Source organism: Arachis hypogaea, chromosome 9 (genome assembly GCF_003086295.3).
Source record: "Arachis hypogaea cultivar Tifrunner chromosome 9, arahy.Tifrunner.gnm2.J5K5, whole genome shotgun sequence".
NCBI lineage: Eukaryota > Viridiplantae > Streptophyta > Magnoliopsida > Fabales > Fabaceae > Arachis > Arachis hypogaea.
In genome coordinates this window covers 117,636,994-117,653,877 of record NC_092044.1, presented here as the reverse complement: position 1 = coordinate 117,653,877, position 16,884 = coordinate 117,636,994, and the positions used below count along the sequence as shown (strand labels likewise).

General features: G+C 28.6%; 2 protein-coding genes and 1 pseudogene across 2 annotated transcripts; 1 reads left to right on the top strand and 2 right to left on the bottom strand.

The window, feature by feature from the left end:
* The first annotated feature begins 5,878 nt into the window (after nt 1–5,878).
* On the top strand, nt 5,879–7,277 carry LOC112712509 (uncharacterized). The gene is made up of 2 exons (XM_025765412.3): nt 5,879–6,370; nt 6,941–7,277. Exons 1-2 carry the CDS (start codon nt 6,047–6,049, stop codon nt 7,022–7,024), a joined length of 408 nt encoding a protein of 135 aa, XP_025621197.1. The 5' UTR covers nt 5,879–6,046; the 3' UTR covers nt 7,025–7,277.
* A 1,256-nt stretch (nt 7,278–8,533) lies between these two features.
* Nucleotides 8,534–10,871, bottom strand: LOC112709608 (laccase-15-like). The gene is made up of 4 exons (XM_072202208.1): nt 10,776–10,871; nt 9,782–10,307; nt 8,751–9,704; nt 8,534–8,667 (listed from the first exon to the last, which is right to left on the bottom strand). The coding sequence occupies exons 1-4, from the start codon at nt 10,869–10,871 to the stop codon at nt 8,534–8,536; spliced, it is 1,710 nt and encodes a 569-aa protein (XP_072058309.1).
* A 2,887-nt stretch (nt 10,872–13,758) lies between these two features.
* LOC112712508 (laccase-15-like) lies at nt 13,759–16,489 on the bottom strand (annotated as a pseudogene).
* Between the last annotated feature and the right edge of the window lie 395 nt (nt 16,490–16,884).

The window sequence follows — 16,884 nt, the reverse complement described above, 5'->3', positions numbered from 1 at the left end:
CTAAAAGTAATTTTTTTTCTTCGTATATTTGGGTTGCTCATGCATAAGTATGAATGAGGGTTTTTTGTTTTTGGTTAGAAAGTATGAATTAAGTTCAAAACCATGAAATGGGTTCAGAGTCATGTTTTAGTCTTCCATTGGATCTAAGATTCAGGCCCATATTATTAAATGATAAACGATCTAATCGAACACTAATTATAAGGGCCCTTGGCCCTGATTATCCAGCCCTAAGAAAAAGTGGCAAGCAAAAAGAGAAAGATAATTTGACCCCCAAAAACAAGAAGCAAATTTCCAAAAAAAAAAAAAAAATTTAATCAACCATTATTTTTCATGCATTTATCACATATTTAAGTCAATATTAGTTATTTACTTATGTTTTCCTACTTAAAGTATTGACTCCTAAAATTCTTACAAAAAAATATATTATACGAGCATATAATTAACATATAAATATTTGAAGAAAAAAATTTATCATCATATGTTAACAATATTACAAAGTAAGATTATCCGAGAATATTTTTCGCACGGGAAGATAAATTATCTTCTATGATAAATTTACTTATGAACTTTTTTTATGTTTTTTATTTAAATATAAATATAATATTTGAATATAAAATTCTAAATAGTCAATTTATCGTCGGATCACTTACATTCTCATATTTAATCTTATTTGTATTTAATGCATGTTTAAAAATGACAGATATTCACATAATATAAAATAAAATTATTAAATAATTTAATAAATTTAATTAAAATATTATTTCATTTTAACTATTAATTTTGTATAAAATTACTTGAACATCAGTTTTTATCTTAAAAAATGCATTCTTATGTAAATTTTAACTATATATTGTACTGATTAAGGATTTAGTATTTCATATGTAAAAATATAAAGAATAAATCATTCGACGGTATATAATAAGAATAATTTATCTTTAGATTTCGCTAGGAAGACAATGGACTATTTGTAGAATGTGTATAATGGCTATTGAGTTATGAAATGAACATCCCCTATACTATTTAGAATAATCATCCGACCTTTCGGATCTAGCGCTTTAATACCATGTCATGATACCACTCTTTCCAAAAGTTTCAGCTGGTGGAAAAATGTAACACTAATGATTATATCTCTAATACTCTATAAACCTCCATTGTACACATTGTATAAATATTTCATTGGCTCCTCGTACTTTCCCTTTATCTTTCAATTTCTAGAAGATACTAAAAGCAATTGCGGCTAATATATATAATACGAAAAGAATTTCTAATAACTAGTTTAGGATGAATAAAGTCAAATCATTGAACTTAACAAGTACTTATAAAAAATATTTAGTTTTTTTTTTTAAATTGAAAATAAGATTCGAATTCAAAATTTTTAAATAAAAATAAAGAGATTACACCATTTGAATGATAAGTATATATATATATATATATATATATATATATATATATATATATATATATATATATTTAAGATAAATGTTATTTTATTAGTATAAAATAAAAAGTGTTTTTATAAAGAAATATAAAAGAATTGGATATTTCTATTTATCATCAACTGTGTGTGACTGAAAGATTAAGAGTTTAGAAAAGAGTAAAGTAAGAGTAAAGAAAATTAGCAGCATCTATCATATATGGTTCATGAGTTCACGCACTAAATTGCTAGCTTCTTTCACTATCTCTGGTGCCAGGCTTATTACCTTCTAAAAAACACACTGATTCCTTGCTTTTCAAGTGCTCCAACATAGCACTGCTATGAGGAGGGTCTTTTGTCTACCGTCGAATTGAGCCGCTGACCAGGATAAGACTTGTTGCCACCAATTGAAAAAGGTCTCTTCTTCTCTCATCCATAGGTTAGGGGTTATTAAACTTAGCCTCCATATTATTGAAGACAGGGGCATTGGAACAAAACATGAGAATTTGATTCAGCCTTCAACATGCATCTTGGATAAGTGGCAGGAGTGGATGCGAACCAACTGTGAACTTGTTGCAACACCGGAAGCTTTTCATGAAGACTTTTCCATTGAAAAACCTTAATTTTATGAGGTAATTTAAATTCCCAAATGCTATTCCAGACTCTGTTGTTCTATATGTTCTGGGGCCTCAATGACATAGAAGAATGAAAGAATTCATAAGCAATTTTGTATCCTGACCCAACTTCATATATACCAGATTTCGTCCAGCATCAATTAACTTCATTCTCCTCTTCTGTTGGTTTGATTGAAAAAATTTTATTGTATATATCAACTAAAAAAATTGACTCAATCAAATTTCTATTTTAACTTCTATCAGAATTTAATAACACACTAACTAGTAATCTATTATAATTTAGATGAATGTTATGATACCTAAAAAATGATGTCTATTTACTAAAAAAGATTAAACGTTAATATTTAATTTAAAAGATAGATAAATAATTTTTAAAAAATTAAAATTTATTATAAAAAATAAATTAAACAAAATTTAAGTATCAACTCATAAACACCATAGAATTGACCTATAATTTATACCACATGCTCAAGTAAATATCCTATTAATTAATTCTATTAGAAATTTCAATAACTTTATCTTGACTAGCATCACCAGAAACAACTGGCTCTCTGTTTGCATTTAAACATTCATTAATTAATCTCAACCAACATACTCTCGTGAGATGATTATGTTTATTTAAATTTAAACATTAATTGAATCTCTAACATATGTTGTCATTCTCTCAATTATCTTTTTAATTTTTAATAAAATATTATATTTTACTTTATATTTTTTAAATAGAATAAAAAAACATATAAGAAAAATATTAAATAATAAAGATCAGAATTTTACCAAATAATCAAAATAAAAAAAAATTAGAGGAACCACTACTCCTCATATAATATACTACTATTAAAAGATTACTTTTAATTAGACATTAATTATTTTATATTCTATAAAAAAATTAACAACAATTATATAATTATTAATAAAAAAATTTTAATAGACATAAAAAATAAATATATATTTATTATAAAAATATAAATTAAATAAGATATATAATAATTATTATATTATTTTTATGAAAACTTTGTCACTAAAAATAATTTTCGTTGAAGCGTATATGCGCGTTTGAATACTTTCCTACAAAATCAAAAGAAGAAATCTTTCAAAACTTGCACGCTAATTAATGTTCATCCGAGAGAATGACAATATAAGTAGGAAGTAATAACTGAGACTGGGTGAAAAAATGACAAAAGGATAACGCTGAATGATGAGTTAATATCTATGAAGTACGGATATTTCGTTGAGTTATCGTATTTACGTGTCAGATATATTTTAGACGTGATATTCATCGACATTCGTTGGACACACGTGTCTGTTGTGTCTAACCGTATCTTAATAAAAAGAAAAAATTCTTTTCCAAACATGTTTGGACATATTTAAATACCATCACGTGTCAGTGTGTCTAGTCTTATTCTTAACATATATTTTTAATTAAATTTAGATATAGTATATATTATTATTTATTAAAATAAAAAATATTTTAAATACTTGATATAATTAAAATAAAATATTAAAAATAATTAAAAAAAATTATAATTTAATATTAATAAAATATCAAAATATTATTACGATTTATCTAAAAAATATTTTATATTATATATATATATATGTGTCTCCTTATTTTATAAGATTTTAAAATTTATGTGTCGACGTGTTTTGTGTATTTAATACGAAAATTTTATTTCCTTATTTTTTATCTCCTTATTTTTTTTTTGTTATCGTATTTACGTGTCAGATATATTTTAGACGTGATATTCATCGACATTCGTCGGACACACGTGTCTGTTGTGTCTAATTCTTTCCTTCTTTTTTTTCTTTCTCCGCTTCTGCGTGTGTGTGTACACTTGAGTGGAGTGAGTGTTGTGAGGGAGTGTAAGCGGCGCTGTGTGTGTGAGGAGAGTGTAAGATGGGAGTGATGTTAAAAATTAGGGTTGGGGTTTTAGATAAAAGTAGGTATAAGGGTAATTTGATCCTTTCCAATAAAAAATAGAGATAGTATATAATTGAAACCAATTTTATTCAATAAAAGAAATTGATTTTGAAAAATATTTGATTGAAAAGATATGATTTGAAAAAGATTTGATTTTGAAAAATTTTGAAAACTTGAAAAAAATTTGATTTATCTTAATAAAAAGAAAAAAATTTTTTCCAAACATGCTTGAACATATTTAAATACCATCACGTGTCAGTGTGTCTAGTCTTATTATTAACATATATTTTTAATTAAATTTAGATATAGTATATATTATTATTTATTAAAATAAAAAATATTTTAAATACTTGATATAATTAAAATAAAATATTAAAAATAATTAAAAAAAATTATAATTTAATATTAATAAAATATCAAAATATTATTACGATTTATCTAAAAAATATTTTATATTTTATATATATATATATGTGTCTCTTTATTTTATAAGATTTTAAAATTTATGTGTCGACGTGTTTTGTGTCTTTAATACGAAAATTTTATTTGATAAAAATTTTTTTTTTATCTCCTTATTTTTTTTTTCGACGTGTCGGTGCCCGTGTATTATAGGTTAATACGGAGAACATGATGACTCATTGACTCATCCTTCAATGGAGTAGGTAACAATAACATAGCTTTTATAACTCTCTTCAATTCTTTCTATATGGCAGTATGCATTTAATTCACACTTTGGATTGCTACCTGCGAAATGTGGATAGATACACCTACTATTGCTTTTCTTTTTCCTTATAAATTTATTAATTATTTCTTACCAAAGATTCTCTTTTTTTTTTTTTCAAATTGTTTATCTATATATCATTATTTTACTATAAGTTAAAGTGATCTTTTTTATTATTCTGGCGTGCTGACTAAGAACTCATCAACATCTTATAAGAATAAATTTTATAAACGGTGACAAATTAGCTATTTTAGTTGTAAGAAAACAAATGGTGTAACAAAAGGTTTTGAATCATGCTTTGATGTTATGGTAGTTTTGCAATTGCACACAAGGGGCGCACTACTATAAGGTCATGCATATGGAACCTCCTTGGTTTCTAGTGTTTGACCCATTTCTACATAGTCTAAGAATATATGGTTAGAAGAATATTGTATTCAACTTTGCAAGAATCAATTATTGTACTTAAATTTAAAGTCAGTATAATATAATATATATTTATATATATATTTCATATAACATATAAAAAATTTAGATAATCATTATTCTTTTTTCATTTTGTCTTACATTTCAATTAACATAAATCAAATTCTCTCTCTCTCTCTCTCCATTAAAATGACCCAAACATTACCCTATAATTAATATATGTGGAAAAATAAATTAATAAAACCAACTAATATATTGAAAATTTAATAACAATTATGTATTATTTACGTAATCATATTTAAAGACTAATATAATAATTATATAACACAATATTAATGCTAAATCACATCCAATACCGGACCTATTATTTGATCGATGCATTCTAAATTTTTTTTTTCAAACACAAAAATCTCAAAATTAGAAGTGATAAAAATTTATATATATATATATATATATATATATAATTCTTTTAGAACTTATATATCTTGACCTTAATAATTACAAAATTTGAAGAAATGAAACCTAATTAAAGCAAATATATATGTATGCGAATGGTTTTTAGAACAAAATATCGAGGACAAGAAACAAAAAATAAAGACATATATAAAAATTAGTATTTTAATTTTATTTAATAATAAACTAAATATAAAAAATATAACAAAAAAATTAATGATAATAAAAAAATAAAATATCTTTTTTATTAATATCTTTATACCTATATCACATCTGCTAAATATAAATATGTATTTATGTGTTCTTATCCCAATATTTCGTATCAAATAAACAAATGCAGCATATATGTTGGTGGCACACCAGGAACAAGCATATATATATATATATATATATATATATATATAGGAGAGCATTAAAGTTATAAAAGCACAAATTTTAATAAATTTGAGAGACTAAGATAAGAAAACTGAAGCAGAAGAATAATGGAGATGTCATCATCCTCAATGAAGAGAGAAGAAGCTGATGATAATAAGAGAAGAATCACTCTTTACAACCCCTGCTATTTACTTGAAGAAGCACTCAATGCTCTTCTCAAGTGTCTTGGTTTTGAGACTACTACTACTGCTGCTGAAAACAACAAAAAAGAGGAGAAAAATGTTCATCTGAAACCTCATTCAGATGCAGATCTTGGCGATGATGATGATATTTCAACCCTACAAATCTGTGAGTGTGATACCAACATGAAGGCAAGTTACCAACAAGATGAAGATCCACCTTCTTCAACTTCTCAAGATGTCATTACTACTGTACGATATCTTCCATCTCACCCTTTAATATTCCTATTTGTCAGTCCAAATAATATGTACTATAATCTTGTTCTATTTTAATTACTGGGGCATATAATTTTCTAACCCTGTTTTTTAATTTTCCTACAACGCCCAAATCTTTTAGTTTATCTCCAAAAATTAGAATCAACATATGATATGATAAGTTGGCATAGTAAATGCTTATTATTTTTCTTAATTAGTAATTTTACATTAAAGTTTTAGTATGGAAAGTTAGTATTAGAGGAGAATCATGCATATTCTTTGTATAATTTTAAATGTTCGAACAAAATAGTCTTCAGAAAAAAAAATCCAAAAATTAAATTAAATTTCCATTTATTTTACGTGTTTTTAGAAAATGAAATATTTTTTTTAATGAATTATAACTCAAATAGTATAATCTTTCTATACTCATATAAAAAATAACGAATTTAAATCTTTCTATCTTCGATAAAAAAAATCTTTTTTGACAATGTTTTTATAATACGAATTAAGAAGTTTTATATCAATATTTTTTATAATACTAATTAAGAAGTTTTATATTTTGTTTAGGATTCAAGTTTGGCTGCAAGGCGGCGACCTGTTGGCGATGGACGGCCGGGACTTAGCGGTGGCTCAGGTCCCCAGCATAATTAATGTGTTACAAATTTATTTAATTAAGTTATAGCTATTTTAATTAGTTTTTCATATAGTATAGTTTTGTGATGTGACCTTTAGTTTCATTTTCTATATTTTCATTCTTCTTCTTCTTTGTTTAAAGACATGGTTAGTTGTACATGGGGTGTAATTAATATTGTTGACTAGTTATGCCGTGCATATGCAGTAACCCTGGCCTGTAATATTTGAGTACATTAAATACTTTAATATATGATATGGCGAGTTTGTGAAAGTAGCTCTTTATGATGTCTAATGAGAATTAGGACCCAATAGTAGTAATAATCTTATTACTAGGTCTGTGGTGGAGGTTGCAATAATAATAATGATAGAACTCATAGAAGAGTGATATGGGTTATGCTAGATACCAATAAAAGTTACTCGCATAAAAATACCAAAAACATCTTTTCATGATGATTTTTATTTAAAAATTGTAACTTATTTATTTTGTAACATTTTAAATAAAGGTAACACTTTTACTTTAAATAAAATTAAGTCCTACAATCTATCATCTAATGGTCAAAATAATATATCTTCGCATAATGACAATCATTAAATCTTTATTGGAGTAGCCACCTAAATAAAATTCTGTAGAGTATAAGATTTTTTTACTTTTTCAGTTTTTCTTTGCATAGCACTCTTTTTTATTTTTTTGAGAATTTTTAGTAGTAATTTATTTGGATTTGTTCTTAAATTAAAATATTGTAATTTATAAATGATAGAAATTATAAATTTAATAATGACTAATATTCTCATTTTATTACTTTATCGATTTCCTTATTTTAGAAAATTTACTCTATTAATGTTTTCACCTTAGAGAATTTTTTCATTTATTTGTTGGTAATTTACTATGGCTTGATGTTGCATGTGTGACTGGGATGGTAGTGACAAGTGCGTTTGTAAAAAGTTGGGGAATTGATTAAAATCAACACACATATAGATAGCCGTTGTTTTTAGAAATTGAGACGGGAATATTAAGTTTAGTAGTTAGAAAAAAGATAAAAAAAAAATTTATTTTATTTAATATTTATTAATTATTGTAATAATTAATAAATACTAAATAAAATAAGTTTTGATTATTTTTTTATTAATTTATTTTAATTTCCAAACATTTCTATTACTATATATAATTACATACATTCAGAATCATTTTATATCTTCGGATAATCAAATTAAAGAAGTAGCATACATAATCTATACAATTTTGATGATATTTTTATTCTTAAAACATAACTAGAGCAAATTAAAGAACAACAACGTAACTAGGAATGAATGAATAATTAATAAAAGAATGAAGTTAGATGATGTAAATGTGTATATATTAATTCGAATTAAAAAATGTTATTTATACATTAAAATTAGTCATTAAAATCAAATACTAATATATTTGTGTATATGTGGTTAAATTTATTTTTAATATATATTTATATTCTAACATATATTTTATACTAATAACTGATTTTAATGTATTTGTAACGTAATTCATTGGAATTAGTTGCAGGGTGGCATGTCTGGAGGGGTTGGCAGCATTTGTTGTCCAGGATTGTTACCATTTTTGACGATGAAAGTCATAGCCATGCCCCAACTTACATGTCGCTCTAAATGACAGTGCATGAACCATACACCTGATTATTCAAAAAACAAATTAATTAAAAATGAACATACAGAAATCAAAGTAATAATCAGCAATAAGTAATTTAATTTCTACCTGGATTTTTGGCCTGAAATCTTATGGCTACCCAACCATTTTTAGGTACAGCCACTGTATTCTGATAAGGAGGATCAACGAGATTATATGTGAAAGGATCTTTGTCTTTGTTATAATTTCCAAATCCCCATCCAACTACGTAGAAACTATGACCATGAAAGTGCATTGGATGCTCAGTACCAGCCAGCAAATTAGTTCCTTGAAGAACAAGCTCCACCGTGGACCCATACTCAACCACCTTCACCTCTGTATCTACCGATGGAGTTCTAAGAAATGTGGACAAATTGGAAGCAGTGAAATTAAATAGTAGTGGTGGAACATCTGGAAAATTTTCAGTGAACACACCACTGATATTGTTATAATAAGCCTGCAAGATGTTAACGTTGTTATTTTTTGGTAGAAATTGGAAGCTGATGTTGTTCATGCTTGCTGCAAATCGGTTATTTCCACGAGGGCCTTTGCAGATTGTAGCATTTGGACATGGTAATGAGTTAACTGAAACTGTGTAGAACAGATTGGTTGTTATGTTCAATGGCACGTTAATTGGATGTGCTTCATCTGCCAAGCTTCTCATTTGAGTTATGATGTTGACAGAGGAATTGGTGTCATTGAAAGATGGAAGTGAAGGCATGTGAGGAGTGCTTATTCCCTTCTTGTATTGAAGAATAGCAGTGGTTGTTGTGTTATCAAATCTAACATTGAAAGCACTTGAATAGGCTTTGGCAGCCATGTAATATTGATCCAAAGGTTGATTAGCTTGAACCAACACATCCATGGTTTGACCTGGTGATATTGTTATGTAATCCACTTTGAATGGTTTCACATAGCTTCCATCGCTTCCCACCACTGTCAATTGATGTTTAGCAATTGCAAAGAAGAGAAGGTCTTGCATTGCAGCATTGATCATTCTCAGAAGATAAGTCTTGCCATATTCCACATTTAGTTTGAAGGTCTCTGCATTAAACAAACAAATTAAATTAGTAAAAGAGAGAGTCATAAATAGAAAAAACTCAAAAAGCAGAGAGCAATACCATTGGCAGAACATGGATGAAGATCACCAGGTTGACCATTGATAGTGTAAGAATCAGAGATGGCAGCATCTGCTCCAGTTGAAACAAGATCATCAAAAACTTTGACAACATCTTGCTTCCACCATTCACCTAATATCATTGGAACCTCTCTATCTGGCTTTGGAAATGGATATGTATGTCCAGGCTTGGGTTGAATGACAATAGCACCATGAACAGTAGCACGAGACCAATCACTATGAGCATGCCACCAAAGTGTGCCTTCCTCTTCAGAAAAGATAACCTTTTGAGAGAACATAGCACCAGGTTGAATGGGACACTGAGTAATGAATTCAGGGCCATCAGACCATGGATATCTTGGTTGGTTCACTCCATGCCAGTGAATGGTGATGTTATAGTTAGCTCTGTTATACACATCAACAATTATGCTTTCTCCTTTCGTAACATACAATGTTGGCCCTGGAAATTCTCCATTTACTGTTAAGATATTCTTTGTGCTGCAAAGTTTTGTGAAGGAAGCATCTCTCACCTGCAATATAATTTAATTTGTTATATGTTATGAAACGGAAAGTCTAGGGCCAGCAAATTTATTAAAATTTGGACAACACTTAGCCAGTAAAAAAAATGAGTGATTCTCTGTTATTAGATGAAATCTCACACCATTAAATATACTGGATTTGGATGTTCTAAAATTTAAATTTCACTTTAGAGAGTAAAGTGTGATCTCTCAGCATTAATTTCATAGGTGGGACCAAAAATAAATATGAAAGAAAAACTATTCAAAGGTAGAAGATCACACTTTACTCTCTAAAGTGAAATTTAAACTTTAGAAGATCCAAATTTAACTGATTGATGGCTACAACTCACAAAATCTGCTGGCACTAACATTCCTCATTATGAGATGCAATAATGCTAATTATATATATGACTTAATTAAGTAAGAATCTAGTTAATTAATTATAAGCATATATATATATATATATATATATATATATACCACAAACTTGTAATTCCTCAAAGCCTGGATAGTGACAAGAACATTTAGGAACAAAATTCCTAAGAACTGTAGGACCCATGGTGTGATTATTCTCATATATATTATATATGGAGAATAATATGATGATATAATATGAAATTGGAAATGCTAGCTTGTATGTTTGATATGAATTGATGATAGGGACATTGGTTATGCACGGTATTATATAGTATTTTCATGGCTTATGATTACGCGTAAGAATATGCTTTGACAATTGACATGCAGCATTTGACGGCTTAATTGCTTGCGCGCGCATGCAGCCATAGCACGCAAGAAATGTTGTGATATTAAAAGTATGTAGATAGATAAGGAATGTATATCGTCTTCATACATACATATATCCTTATAATATCAACTACATACATACATACATACATATATCCTTATAATTATCATGCATGGATGTACTTTGATCAACATAATTAATAATTCCAACTTTGAACAAAAGAAAGAAGGTTAATACCTAATAATGATTTCGTGTAGTTGCTTTCGTCGTCATAGATTCCTATGCTATTTTTAGTGACCATAAAGGAACTGTCAATACGATTTTATTTATTTTTTGCTTAGGTCGTTAACCAAATTTAGGTAGATTTGACTCCGACTAGTCTTTGAAAATCAAGACATATATCAAGTTATTATTTAACATTTGAAACATTATTACCATCTTGTAAATTGAAATACATGTGCAAGATAAATACTTCAAAATATACAGTATAAAATTGGTTTACGATGTAGACGAGAAACTGTAACAAGAAAACATTCCTTTGATCTTGTGACCACGTGGCACATCATCACTACTAAATAACGAAAATAGGGTGAATACGGATCAGATCGGATCGGATATGGCCAAAATTTCAATCCGATTCGCACTAAAATTTTCGGATTAGATCGAATCCAATATCCACAGTTTTTAAGGTTAGATCCAATCTGCAATCGGATCGGATATCGGATATATCCGCAAAACGCAAAAATATTTTTAAAAGTATATTTTTGTTAAAAAAAATCAATAAAATTTATTTTTTTATTCTTTTAAATATGTTTACTCTTAAAATAATATTAAACATACTTTTTTTGAATAATAAATTAAAATAATACAACATATATGATAATTATTAGTTGAAATAAAATATAAAAAGAATATTTGCTTATTTATTTCTTTATTTTTACGGATACGCAGATATGCGGATACCAACACAAAATCTACAATCCGATCTGACAAGTGTACGAATTCGATCCAATCTAAAAATCTTACAGGTTAAATCCATCCGTAATTTTCGAGTCGGATTTAGATAAATTTCACAGATATGCAAATCGAATTTGATGCATGGACACTTGTAAACGAAATAATCATTCGACCTTGAGAAGGTATACAGTGTTGATGAAGCCAACTCTAAATTTATAATTAACGTCTATCCAGTTGTTAATTGAGTAGCACATGAGAAATTGATTGATCGACGATCAAACTACAAGTATATATGTATGTATGATAAGGATCTTATTATATTTTGACCTGCTACTTTTGACTTTGATCTGAATAAAATAATAGTAATATAGTTAAGCATAAGTTGTTTTATATATTTTGATGATGACGACACATATGATACGCAGGCGTCTGCAAGCCTTAAAATGCTACTTTGCTCATTAATTCAATACTCTCCGCCCAAATATCATAGCTCGGTCAAAGCCAAGCTATATACCCAAGTTAGCTATACAAAAATTCTAAGCTATATAATGTCTAGTATGCGTAGGTATACTCTATTTGCGAATATCTAATATGGACCAATTTATTTGGATAGGGTTATCTTTTCTATTCATTGTAAATAAAATAAGATAGGATATAAATTTACTTACGGGTAAGATATGATACGAATTTAGAGTATATCTTATCCTATTCTATTTGCACTCTTAATATATTATAATATATATAAGTTATGTATGTAGTGAAAAAGTGAGTGTTAAACTCACAATCTTTCTCTTATAAAAATTTAAAATAATCATTAAATTAGTTGATAATTATATTATTTGTAATTTTATGTTAAATTTTTTTAAGATTTTATTGTTTTTAATTTTAATTTAAACTTAATTTTTTATTTTTTATGTTATTAATATGTATAAAATTTGGAATGGTTAAATTTTATATTTGTTTAAAAAAATTTTATTTTTCTACGGATAAAATTGGGTAGGATATGATTTAGAATTTTAAGGTGCTGATAGAGTTAGAGATGAGAGATTCTCAACCCACAAATAAAATTAGGGTAGAGTCCAAACTTACTTTACCGATGCCAGCCGTAAGTACACGCGTTGATTATGATGATGATTAACTTCTCGTTAACTTGGGTGAAACAACTTACTATGTGTAATTATATATACATACTTTTCTTACTGAAATAATTAAACAATTGTCCCCTGCGGGGGAAACGTAAAAATTAAAGCAGACAGATAGTGAATGCATGTTTTCGAATATATATAATATATAGTTTATTATTTGTCAATCAATTCTCAGGAGTCAGGAGCTAATTAATCAAACATATATATATAAGAAAGGTTGACTTGGCTGATGGCCATGTTCTTCCCTCTTCTAAACCTAAAACTAGACAATAACGGTGGAGAGTTAAGAGAAAAGGAAAAATAGTAAAAGCAGAACCCAAGCACGGTTATTTGAAAAATATATGTACAACAGCAGGGGTCATTACATAAGGAAATTAATTTCAAAACAACTTGCAACATGGTGAACATTGTAAGATGAAAATCTCCAAAAAATCATCAAAATACATGTAGTTAAACCCCTTGTTTTTGGTAGTGAACGTTGAAGTATGTAGAAGCAAAGAAACCACAAAGTACTAAGTTTATATACCCTGGTTATATATAGATCAACAACAATGACTTTTTCCTTTTGTAATTGGCCATTTACGTTTAAGCTTAATTGTGAGGTTAAAAATTTCCCTTAAATACAACAATTCACTACTCTTTATTATGTGTTATTCCAAGATAATGACAATGGTTTAATGAAAAACTAAAAAGAATGAAGCAATAAAAAAACTAAAAAAAGAATGAACCTAATTTTTGTATTAATAAATGAATATTTTGACAGTGTGGCATGTCTGGTGGTGGTGGCAACATCTGCTCTTCAGGATTCTTTCCATCTTTGACAATGAAAGTCATAGCCATTCCCCAACTCACATGTCGCTCTAAGTGGCAATGCATGAACCACACACCTGGATTTTGTGCCTTGAATCTTATGGTTACCCATCCATTTTTGGGTATAGCGATGGTATTCTGATAAGGAGGATCAACAAGATTATATGTGAGAGGATCTTTGTCTTTGTCAAAGTTTCCGAATCCCCATCCAACTACATAGAAACTATGACCATGCAAGTGCATTGGATGCTCAGTACCAGCCAGCAAATTAGTCCCTTGAAGAACAAGCTCCACCGTGGAGCCATACTCAAGCACCTTCACCTCTGTATCTACCGATGGAGTTCTAAGAAATGTGGGCAAATCGGAAGCAGTGAAATCAAATAGTTCTGGTGGAACGTCTGGAAAATCTTGTGTATATACACCTTGAAGGTGGTGATAGTAAGCATTCAAAATGTTGTTTCCCGATGGCAATTGGAAGCTTATGTTATTTACACTTGCTGCAAGGCGGTTCCCTGGTATATGAATTCACCGAAACAGTGTAGAACAGGTTGGTGCTTATGTTCAATGGCACCTCAATTGGATGTGCTTCATCTGCTAAGCTTCTCATTTGACTTATCATGTTGATAGATGCATTGGTGTCATTGGAAGATGGAAGTGAAGGCATGTAAGGGGTTCTTGATGAAAACGATGGAATTATGTGTTTTCCCTTTTTGTATTGCACAATGGCAGTGGTGGTTGTGGTGTCAAATGAAACATTGGTAGCACTTGAATACACTTTGGCAGCCATGTAATAACGATCCAAAGGTTGATTAGCTTCAAGCAACACATCCATGGTTTGACCTGGTGATATTGTTATGTATTCTACTTTGAATGGCTTCACATAGCTTCCATCGCTTCCCACCACTGTCAATTGGTGCTTTGCAATTGCAAAGAACAGAAGGTCTTGCATTCCACCATGCACCATTCTCAGAAGATATGTCTTGCCATGTTCCACATTTACTTTGAAGGTTTCTGCAACCAATAAATTCAAATTGAAAAGTTAACCAACATTGGCTAAATAAAATTGACTTTTGCTTCGTAACACAAGTAACATAAATGATAAAGAATAATGGTGCACATCTAAGTCATTTTATGAACTAAGTCCAATCAAATTAAACAGTAAGATTTAGAATAATATTAGTCACAAGTTAAAATTGACTTTCGCGTAGTAATACAAGTAACATAAATGAAAATTATAAAGTGTTATTATAATTAACATACCGTTGTTAGAGCAATTATAAAGATCACCAGGTTGGCCATTAATAGTATAAGCATCTGAAGCAAGAGGATCTCCTCCCCCCGTTTCAAAGTTATTGAAAACTTGGACAATGTCTTCCTTCCACCATTCACCTAATTAATAAATTTCAAACTCTAACAATTAGAAAAGTAATTATAAAACATAAAGTGATGAAATCAAATAAAACTCATGTAAGTATATACCTAGTACAATGGGGACCTCTCTGTCTGGCTTTGGAAATGGATATGTATTTCCAGGCTTGGGTTGAATGACGATAGCACCGTGAACAGTAGCACGAGACCAATCACTATGAGCATGCCACCAAAGTGTGCCTTCCTCTTCAGAAAAGATAACCTTTTGAGAGAACATAGCACCAGGTTGAATGGGACACTGAGTGATGAATTCAGGGCCATCAGACCATGGATATCTTGGTTGGTTCACTCCATGCCAGTGAATGGTGATGTTATAGTTAGCTCTGTTATACACATCAACAATTATGCTTTCTCCTTTCGTAACATACAATGTTGGCCCTGGAAATTCTCCATTTACTGTTAAGATATTCTTTGTGCTGCAAAGCTTTGTGAACGAAGCATCTCTCACCTGCAATTTTTCAAAAATCTTAGTATATGCTTTAGTTTTTAACTTTATAATAATATAATAGGCATGGATGAATATATATTATTTAGCATATGATATAATAATGAAGTTTTATTTACATCTTAATGAGTTAGGTGGTGTTAATTAAGATTATCAAAATTAATCTCTAAAATTTTTAAAACCAAATACTTTTATCTTTTAAATTTTAAAATATACAAAACATTTTCTAATATGTATCTTCATTAGATAGTACAGTTTTTGAATAATTTAAACAATTTTAAAATATTAAAACAATCGTTTCGACTAACTAAATCAAATTAAAGAGACTAAGAAAGACTATACTACCTAATGAAAATAAATATTAAAAATTATTGTATATTTTAAAGTTTCACAGACTAAAATATTTAATATTAAAATTTTTAAAAATTAATTTAAATAATTATTCTAAATAATTAAGCCCCAAAACTTACCACAAACTTATGGTGCCGCATCGCCTGGCAAGTAACTTGAATGACATTGAGAAACAATAATATTATTCCTAAGCTAGTGAGGATTTTCATTGAGAATCTCTTATCTATGACGAAATGCTTGATCTAAATTAAAATGTAAGTTTATAATATAATAGAGAAATAAATAAAGAATGTTGATATGCGAATGGTTTTTTTGTGTTTGAAGCTTTGATATGAATTTGTTTGGAAGAGAGGGGGTATATATAGGGGTGGCTTTGACAAAGCTTTGATTACGCGTAAGAGAATATAATTGGAATAGTATATATAGCACGTGAGCTTTGTTGCCAAGTCGTAATTACTAAGACGACAAAATGTTGCGGCTCTAATATGAAAAATTAGCGCGATACAAAAAGAACCTGATGTGTAGCTTCTTTATCCAAATAATCATAAGAACTAACAGAAGGTCAATTTTGACTTTGCATACGATGATAAAGAATTTTCTTATTATTTTATACGAATGTTTCTAGTTGATTTTCAACAAATAATATGTATCTCCTCTGTACACATAAAATCTGCATAAGAGTAATTACCATATTGGTAATATTAAGTA